The 10,113-nt window shown below is 38.1% G+C and overlaps 1 protein-coding gene across 1 annotated transcript in view; it reads right to left on the bottom strand.

Moving 5' to 3' along the window:
- Positions 1-555: 555 nt before the first annotated feature.
- LOC136866789 (retinol dehydrogenase 12-like) overlaps positions 556-10,113 on the bottom strand; it is a 104,836-nt gene continuing 95,278 nt past the window's right edge. Inside the window, exon 8 of the mRNA XM_068227062.1 lies at positions 556-3,391. Coding sequence (XP_068083163.1) covers positions 3,284-3,391 — 108 coding nt within the window. The 3' untranslated portion in view covers positions 556-3,283. The remainder of the gene's footprint in view (positions 3,392-10,113) is intronic.

Here is a 10,113-nt window from a genome sequence, read left to right as displayed (position 1 = left end):
AGAAAAATTATTGGCCAAAAAAAATTTAGATGAATGAATGAAAACAAACAATAGAGTCCGCCTCTGTGGTGTAGTGGTTAGCATGATTAGCTGCCACCCCTGGAGGCCCGGGTTCGATTCCCAGCTCTGGCACGAAATTTGAAAGGTGGTACGAGGGCTGGAACGGGGTCCACTCAGCCTCGGGAGGTCAACTGAGTAGAGGTGGGTTCGATTCCCACCTCAGCCATCCTGGAAGTGGTTTTCCGTGGTTTCCCACTTCTCCTCCAGGCGAATGCCGGGATGGTACCTAACTTAAGGCCACGGCCGCTTCCTTCCCTCTTCCTTGCCTATCCCTTCCAATCTTTCCATCCCTCCACAAGGCCCCTGTTCAGCATAGCAGGTGAGGCCGCCTGGGCGAGGTACTGGTCATACTCCCCAGTTGTATCCCCCGACCAAGAGTCTGAAGCTCCAGGACACTGCCTTTGAGGCGGTAGAGGTGGGATCCCTCGCTAAGTCCGAGGGAAAAACCGAACCTGGAGGGTAAACAGATGATGATGATGATGATGATGATGATGATGACAAACAATAGAAAACTTCATTTGAAAAATGAAAAGCTTTCAGACAGTATCAGAAAAAGGAGGATTACCTTTTATGGCCACTTGATCCAGAAGAATCCAGAAAAAGGCAATGAAGAGAATATTTGATCATTTTTTTTATTTCAAAAAACCAAAACACAAATTGGATCATTAATTGAAGATAAACAGGATATGTCTGAGCTGGGTTTCACAAAACTGAGATAATAGAGCCATTTTCAGAAAAAAGTATTAAGGAGTTTGTTGGGGATTCCAGGAGAAAGAGAAGAAATAAAATAAATCTGTCTGGATGGAGGAAAGGAGGAGAGGGAATATAGTGAAAGAATGAAGAAATACTGGAAAGACAAGAGGTTGAGAGGAGGAAGAAAATAATGAAGTTACTTCATGTGGTTCACAGCTGGCCATGATCAAAGAAAGAAGAATTTTTTTAGTTTATTTTGCTCTGAAAATCTTACTTCACTACTTATGTTACAGAACCTGAAACCACCATGTAGTTTATCTTTTGAATGGCTTAGTGAAGGGATAAATTACATACAGTTATAAGTGGAATCTAGCTTAATTTATAAATCAAAACTGGCAAGTCACTTAGTAAAAATACATGCTACTGCTGTCATCGATATTATGATGATGTTAATTATGATGATGATCTCAGAGATAGTACAGAATTTAGTTAAATATGTTTCCCATTACTCAATGATCATCAAACTGTAGATTGTGATTATTATTCAGTCATAATGAGATGTTTGGTGGGTTTCAAATTTCTTGTTTTGTTTAAAATTAAGGGTTCAAGGTATGGTATTCACAAAATCACATACACTCTATAAATGCCTGAAAAATCAATTTTGGTTTGAATAATCTTTTGCACTTCAAATATAAATTGTAGCTTCTATATTAATATCAACTGCCTGGACATACCATGATTGCATAAATTTATTTTCAAAGAACACTTCATTATTTTCATTCACACTTCAGCAATGGACATTTCTTCCTCTTTCACTGTACATGCTTGACTTTTTCTGTCCCTGATGTATGCATGTGCTAATGCTATTATTGTGTCTGGGATTAAAATATACCTGTGAGACAGGCAGATCATTTTCTGCTTATTCTAGACAAGACTGATCAAAACAAATGAATATTTATTGATGCTGACTAAAGTAGGTACAAATTATTATTTTTATTTTACAGATGAGTGAAAAAAAATAAAATTCATAGGTGAAAGTTTTGAATACAGGGTAGTTCAAAAAAATGTACTCACTGTTTGTAATTCAATAATTTCAAAACAGAAGGACTTACACTTATTAATCTCCTACGTAAGTATAATGTAATAGTTAGATTTATTGTGGGTAGGTGACACTGGCAATTCACCGCGCAAGCACGAGTGGTGGTGGCCAGAACAGCGGACAACAGTTGACTAGCAACAATGGCTGTGGTAAGGTTAACACTTGCTGAACGCAAAGCTGTGTCGAAATGGTACTGGATGTACGAGTACACTCAGGAGGTACAAAGGTGGTCGCAGGAAGATTTTGGAACTTTCCAACCAACATGTCGTACAATTACCCGTATTTATGATAAGTTTGAAGCTGATGGAACAGTGCATGATGTGCAGAAGGTAAGATCCGGCTGACCACGAACAGCTACAAGCCCAGCGTCCAGTGCTGTGGTGTTGCAACTTTATACACAATCACTGCGAAAGTCAACATACCAGGACATGCGCGAAGTGGGGTGAGCCGCTCAAGTGTGAGACGCATTCTTAAGGGTGTAAAGTGGAAAGTGTATGTTCCATGACTGTCACATGCGGTGAATGAAGATGACCCAGATCGAAGGATTTACTACTGCGATTGGTTGCATGGTTTGCAAGGATGAGGATTTTGCTGGGAAATTTGTGTGGTCTGACAAGGCGCAATTCAAACTTAACGGTACAGTAAACTGCCACAATTGTGTCCACTGGGCCCCTTGTAAATCCTCACGTTCATTTGGACTAAGCAGTGAATTTACCAGGGCTTACTGTTTGGTTTGATTGGTCCCTTCTTCCTTGAGGGTACCATAACCAGTCACGTGTACCTTGATATGCTTCAGACAAGGATTTTGGCTGCCATTCAAACCCTGTATGACAATGAAATATTTTACTTCCAAGAAGATGGAGCCCCGCCTCACTACCTTCGAGATGTCTGGTTGTACTTGGACAACACTCTGCCAGGACGGTGGATAGGTCACAGATGTGGTGCTACTGTGTACCCACCTCGGTCACCTGATTTGACACCAATGGACTTCTAGCTGTGGGGGACCGTCAAGAATGAAGTGTATTAATAGAAACCACGTACAATCAGCCAGTTACGAGTTACACTGACATCTGTAGTTCGATCTGCACTTCGGCAACATTGGCATTGTATAGAAGTTGTTGGTGGTCATTTTGAACATACTATGACATAACTCTTACAGTATCAAAAGGTGAACCTGCAAGTTAAATGTGTCAGTATATAAATACTATCCAACAGTGAGTTAAATTTTTTGGACTACCCTGTAGATACATTATCCTCCATTAAAACAGTAACATACAAATTTCATGATAATTTCACACTCTCTTACTACATATTTACTTATCCTTCAACCTGTATATTTGCAAGTTATATTGAAAGTATTATGAGGCTAAAGAACAGCACATGATAGTGAGGACTGATAGCATGTTAGTCTCTTCTTCTCTTCCAACTTCATTATAAGTACAGTCTCTCAGATGCCTGTAATTGGACTAGTTCTTCACTTTTCTCCCACAATCTCTTTGCCAACCCTTCATCTTTAGCTCTTTTGGATGGCTTCACCATCTGACAGAAAAAAAATTGATTCATTTAAATAGATACTAGTCAAAGTATAGATAAGAGAAAAAAAAAGGACATACACAGGAATGAATCAGCACTGTCTAACCACAGTCATCAAACAGACAGGCAGAAAATACAACCATATTAAATTTATGAAATACAATAGTAATATTTTCTTTAATATGCATGCTTCATTGAATGACAATTCGATGGTACTAATACCTTTTCACATGCTAAGCAGTCTTTAGGTGGCAACATAGCCACAAGAGAAGCAAGAAACATCTTGCCTTCAAAGCCATAATATGCAGTTATTGCTTCATGACAAGGGTCACAGAAGAGTAGGCAGTTATACTGCATTCACTTCACATCACATGTTTCATCACATGTCCTTAGAACGAATGCTGATTGTGTCTTTCTTGTTGGCAATCAAGATCATTATAAACATAATTAATATAATGAGTTTAAAGTCTGGAAACTCATTTACTGCAGTTATGCTGTAAAACAACTCTCTATTGAGAAGTGTGTCACTCCTAAGTGATTGGACCCAGTCCTGTTAGAAACTTACCAATTATTTTGAATGTTAGAAAACATAAGCCATTTTCTTGGTTTAAAAAACAATTATATAATGCCAAAAATGGAAACTCTACAATGTAGCCATTAAAATATTCTGACAGTAATTTAACAAGAAAATTCTCATTCTTGTGGTATACAAAATATTCTTGACTGAGAGACTGTTCCAACACCCACAAATCTTTTCATTACATGTGTAAGCCCACCTCGTGGCTATGATTATTAAGGTGTCGAGTCTATATGGTCCGACAATGTGGTTAGCTGGTTCGAGTCTTGTTGGTGGGAAAAAATCAGAATTTTGGCCAGCGCGGTAAGAGAAGTAGTGGTATACAATATCTAATCACTAGCCTGTGTCCCAAAAGCCTGGATTCAGTTCCAGACCTCTCCGCAGTGCTCATATGGAGTGAAGGCATATGATGCTGATGATGGTGATTCGCCCATCAGATGGGAATGTTAAGCTTTGAGTAGACCCCATCGTGCTATTCAACAAGAGTAGGCTATGTGCTGATGTTAGGTTTCACCCTTTTCCTACCACATTATCATTCATCCTACATCCAGATGTGCAGGTAACCCAAGAGTGTCAAATAGAAAGACTTGTGCCAGAAAAGCTGAAGTTTGACAGTGTAAAGAAACCAGTGGAAATGATTTGAAATTTATTTTGTTGTATTAAATATTAAATTTTTTGTTGTTTGAGATTTTATTCTTATTAGACATTTGGACTAGGAAGAATTGTTTTGATCTCATAAACCTGGACCTATCCAGATCATTTAAAATTATATTTTAGAAACTCTTATTTAAAGGTTGTATCAAAATTATCATTAATCTGTGAATTTTAATATATTCATTTTTGATCAAATTGTTGTGTGTCACCCTGCACTATACCACACAAGCAGTTCTGGAAGCACATTCCCTCTTGTGTAAATGAAGACTTTTCTCGAACATTTATTATAGCTGTGTCAGCAAGAAAGAGGATACTTTTGATTGGAGAAAAAAGTGAATGTAACTGGTGAATGTGAAAGTTGAGGGTGAATTCTGCATTCTCTTTGGTGGTTGCACCATTTCCTGTTTCTCGATCTTACCCTGCTTCTTCGGTGGGACTGAGGTAGGATCTGTGTCTTTGATCATTCGACCTTCTTAGCGCACGGACGTGCTTGTCCTTCAGTCCCCTCATGGGAAACCCGATCTCAGGATAAGTACTGTTTCTTCCTTTATTTCAGTTTTTAACTTCATTCCAATATGATAAATTACCTTTTTCTTACATGGGAGTTTACTCTCGAGTTTCACGTTCACTGCTAAATTTGTCAAAATGAATCGGCTTCTCAGCTTATATAATATTTGTTTGGAGGTAATACCATTTTTCTTAACTTGTATTATGTTTTAATTACCCCTCGGGTGTGCCCCCCCCGGTAGTTCTGTGTCACCTTGTATAAGTACGGAAAATCTATGCACATTACCTGAAGAGTTTTTGATAATGATGCAAGTTTACAGTACCTCTGTGTTTAGTTTTATTTCTATATTTGTATAGAATGGGACTAGCCCTCATTTTCATCGACATGTATCATCGGATAAAGGTTTTGATGTTTGAATTTTGTAATTAAATTTCTTTTAGCAAACTGCGCATGTCTGCAAGCATGCTTAATAACTCTTTCATTTCTCTTTGTAAAGGTCTTTCAACTTTGATATATTTTATTGTTTCCTTTTAAAAAAAATATAAATATTGTAATTCAAGGGCAATTACCCTATTCATTTTCTTTCATAGCAAAAGGTTACATCCCATCAGCTCTTAGGGTTGTGCTGCGATGCTTTTGTTAGAACTAGTTTTTTTACTAAGGTTAAAATTTCATCATCATCATCATCATCATCATCATTATTATTATTATTATTATTATTATTATTATTATTATTATTATTATTATTATTTTATTATTTTATTATTTATGTAATCAGTCAAAATAACAGCTACACAAACATATCCTCTGACACTTCCGGTGTTAAAAAGTCATATGATCTACAGTATAATAATAAAAGGCGTGTGTGCGCGTGGGAGCATGTGTGAGTGCCTGTACGCGCACGGCCAACTCGCCCGGTGTTTTGTAATTCGCTTTAAAGTAAATGGATTAAAAGCATCTAACAGCTGAATGAATAAACATGGGTAAAGCTAGGGGCAGTGCATCATTAAGGGTTAAAGGGGCTTATCCCCACCAGATTTTCAGGGAAGAGTTTAGAAATGGTATATTATTTACATTTTAGATAATTAATTTAATGAGACTAAATTAATATCTGCTACAACTGTTCTGAAGTAATTAATTATATGAGATAATGATAGTCTGATTATATTACATGTTTTCTATGTTTATCCTGACAATGGGGCTACTTCGCTCTCAGTACTCACAGTGAGTATTTGTAACTGTTTTGAAGGTCAGTGAACCTTTGAGGGAGTGAAAGTTTCAATGCATTTTAAAATGTTGAGCTAGGGGCTAGCTTTGACATGCCCACAATAAAAAAGGACAATGCAGCCGAAGCTGTAGCGGCGGGTGTTACGGCGATGTTATTGCAAACTCACTTATATTCTTCTAACCTCATGTAAAATGTTCTGGTGATCATTCACAGAGTGAAGCTTTCAACACATTTCAAATTTTAGTTTAAAGTTTGCTTTTAGCAGTTGCGGAGTGAAGAGCATAAGTTCTGGATAAGTTTTGTTCAACAGTGATAGTATGTAGCATTTAAAATAGGTTGTAAATATTTTGCACCACAGAAGAATTGACAAGTGCAGTTCCTTTATAAAATGAGGTAGACCCTAACTTTTAAAGTATTTTATTATTAGCATGCATTAGAATGAAACATGCTTAACTGTAGTGATACTGCCAATAAAAATGTAATAATAAAGTTTAATATGAGTGTATATACAACAGAAGAAGAAACAAAAACTGCATTAATAATAATAATAATAATCATAATAATAATAATAATAATAATAATAATAATAATAATAATAATAATAATAATAATAATACCCACATTAGACCCACCTGCCATCTGAGACGCTACTGGCTGAAGCTGCGGGTACATGCTAGTAATTCAATAAATTACATGTGTGTTTGATATGGTAGTGAGTATATGTACTCTGAAAAGGTTAAAAATATACTTGCAGGATACTATAGCCAATGACAGACTCAGCTGTGCTGACACGGTTTCCACTGAGAGAAAGCTTGTGAAGAAAATGATAATTAACCAGCTATCCAAGAACCATTGTTGTTGTTTGATTCATCAGTCCATAGACTGGTTTGATGCAGCCTCCATGCCACCCTATCCTGTGCTGACCTTTTCATTTCTACATGGCTCCATGCCACCCTATCCTGTGTTAACCTTTTCATTTCTACGTAACTATTGCATCCTATATCTGCTCTAATCTGCTTTTCATATTCATATCTTGGTCTACCCCTACCGTTCCTACCACCTACACTTCCTTCAAAAACCAACTGAACAAGTCCTGGGTGTCTTAAGATGTCTCCTATCATTCTATCTCTTCTTCTCGTCAAATTTAGCCAAATCGATATCGCTCCACACGAAAGTCTTCAAAAACATCTTTCTAATTCCTATATCAATGTTTGAAGTGAGCAAATTTCTTTTCTTAAGAAAGCTCTTCCTTCCTTGTGCTAGTATGCATCTTATGTCCTCCTTACTTCTGTCATCGTTAGTTATTTTACTACCCAAGTAACAATATTCTTCCACTTCCTTTAAGACTTCATTTCCTAATCTAACATTTCCTGCATCACCTGCCTTCGTTCGACTGCAGTCCATTACATTTGTTTTGGATTTATTTTCATCTTGTACTCCTTACCCAAGACTTCGTCCATACCATTCAGCAGCTTATCGAGATCCTCTGCAGTCTCAGATAAAATAACAATATCATCGGCAAATCTCAAGGTTTTGAATTCTTCTCCTTGGATTGTGATTCCCTTTCCAAATTCCTCTTTGATTTCCTTTACTGCCTGTTCTATGTAAACATTGAAAAGGAGGGGGGACAAACTACAGCCTTGCCTCACTCCTTTCTGGATTGCTGCTTCTTTTTCAAAGCCCTCGATTCTTATCACTGCAGACTGATTTTTTTTTTTTTTTGGCTAGTTGTTTTACGTCACACCGACACAGATAGGTCTTACGGCGATGATGGGACAGGAAAGGGCTAGGAGTGGGAAGGTAGTGGCCGTGGCCTTAATTAAGGTACAGCCCCAGCATTTGCCTAGTGTGAAAATGGGAAACCACGGAAAACCATTTTCAGGGCTGCCGACAGTGGGGTTCGAACCTACTATCTCCCGAATACTGGATACTGGCTGCACTTAAGCGACTGCAGCTATTGAGCTCGGTAGACTGATTTTTATACAGATTGTAGATAATTCTTCGTTCTTGGTATCTGATCCCAATCACCTTCAGAATCTTAAATAGCTTGGTCCAGTCAACATTATCGAATGCCTTTCCTAGATCTACGAATGCCATGTACGTGGGCTTGTCCTTCTTGATTCGATCCTCTAAGATCAGACGTAAAGTCAGGATTGCTTTATGTGTTCCTACATTTCTTCTGAAGCAATATTGATCTTCTCCCAACTCAGCTTCAACTTATTTTTCCATTCTTCTGTAAATAATACGTGTTAAAATTTTGCAGGCATGAGATACTAAACTAATGGTGCAGTAGTTTTCACACGTGTCAGCATCGGCTTTCTTGGGAATAGGTATAACAACATTCTGCCGAAAATCGGATGGGACTTCTCCTGTCTCGTACATCTTACACACTAAATGTAATAACCTTGCCATGCTGGTTTCTCCTAAGGCGGTCAGTAATTCAGAGGGAATGTCATCAATTGCAGGTGCCTTGTTCGTATTTAGGTCACTCACAGCTCTGTCAAACTCTGACCTCAAAATTGGGTCTCCCATTTCATCAGCATCAGCAGCCTCTTCTTGTTCCAGAACCAAATTACCTACATCTTTACCTTGATACAACGTTGGATATGTTCCTGCCATCATTCTGCTTTGTCTTCTTTCCTTAGAAGTGGCTTTCCATCTGAGCTCTTAATATTCATACACCTAGATTTCCTTTCTCCAAAGGTTTCCTTGATTTTCCTGCATGCAGCATTTACCTTTCCTAGGACCATATAACCTTCGACATCCTTGCACTTCTCCTTCAGCCATTCTTCCTTAGCTACCTTGCACCTTCTACTTGATTCCTTAATCGCCTGTATTCTTTTCTGCCCTCTTCATTTCTAGCATTCTTGTATTTTTGTTGTTCATCAATCAGGTCTAGTATCTCCTGAGGTATCCACTGATTCTTAGTTGATCTTTTCTTCCTTCCTAACATTTCTTCAGCAGCCGTACTGACTTCATTTTTCATGAATATCCACTCTTCCTCTATTATGTTTCCTTCAGCCTTTTCATTTAGCCCTTGTGCAACATGTTCCTTGAAACAATCCCTCACACTCTTTTCTTTCAACTTGTCTAGATCCCATCTTTTTTCATTCTTTCCTTTCTTCAAGTTCTTCAACTTCAGATGGCATTTCATGACCAACAAGTTGTAGTCAGAGTCCATTTCTGCTCCTGGGAAAGTTTTGCAATCCAACACCTGGTTTCTGAATCTCTGCCGTATCATAATGAAGTCTATTTGATAGCTTCCCATGTCTCCAGGTCTCGTCCACGTATACAGCCATCGTTTGTGGTGTTTGAACCAAGTATTGGCAGGGACTAAATTATGATCGGTGCAGAATTCAACCAGCCAACTTCCTCTTTCGTTCCTTTGTCCCAATCCAAATTCTCCTACTGTATTACCTTCTCTTCCTTGGCCTATCACTGCATTTCAGTCTCCCATCACAATTAGATTCTCGTCACCTTTTACATATTGTATTAAATCTTCAATCTCTTCATATATTCTTTCGACTTCCTCATCATCCGCTGAACTAGTTGGCACATAGGCTTGCACTATTGTGGTGGGCACTGGTTTGGTGTCTATTTTGACGACAATAATTCTTTCACTATGCTGGTCATAGTAGCATACCCACTGCCCTATTTTCTTGTTCATAATTAAACCAACTCTTGCATTATCCCTGTTTGATTTTGTGTTGATAATTCGGTAGTCGCCTGACCAAAAATCCTGTTCTTCCTGCCTACGTACT

The sequence above is a fragment of the Anabrus simplex genome, chromosome 3, assembly GCF_040414725.1.
Source record: "Anabrus simplex isolate iqAnaSimp1 chromosome 3, ASM4041472v1, whole genome shotgun sequence".
NCBI lineage: Eukaryota > Metazoa > Arthropoda > Insecta > Orthoptera > Tettigoniidae > Anabrus > Anabrus simplex.
This window is presented reverse-complemented; position numbering and strand designations above follow the sequence as displayed.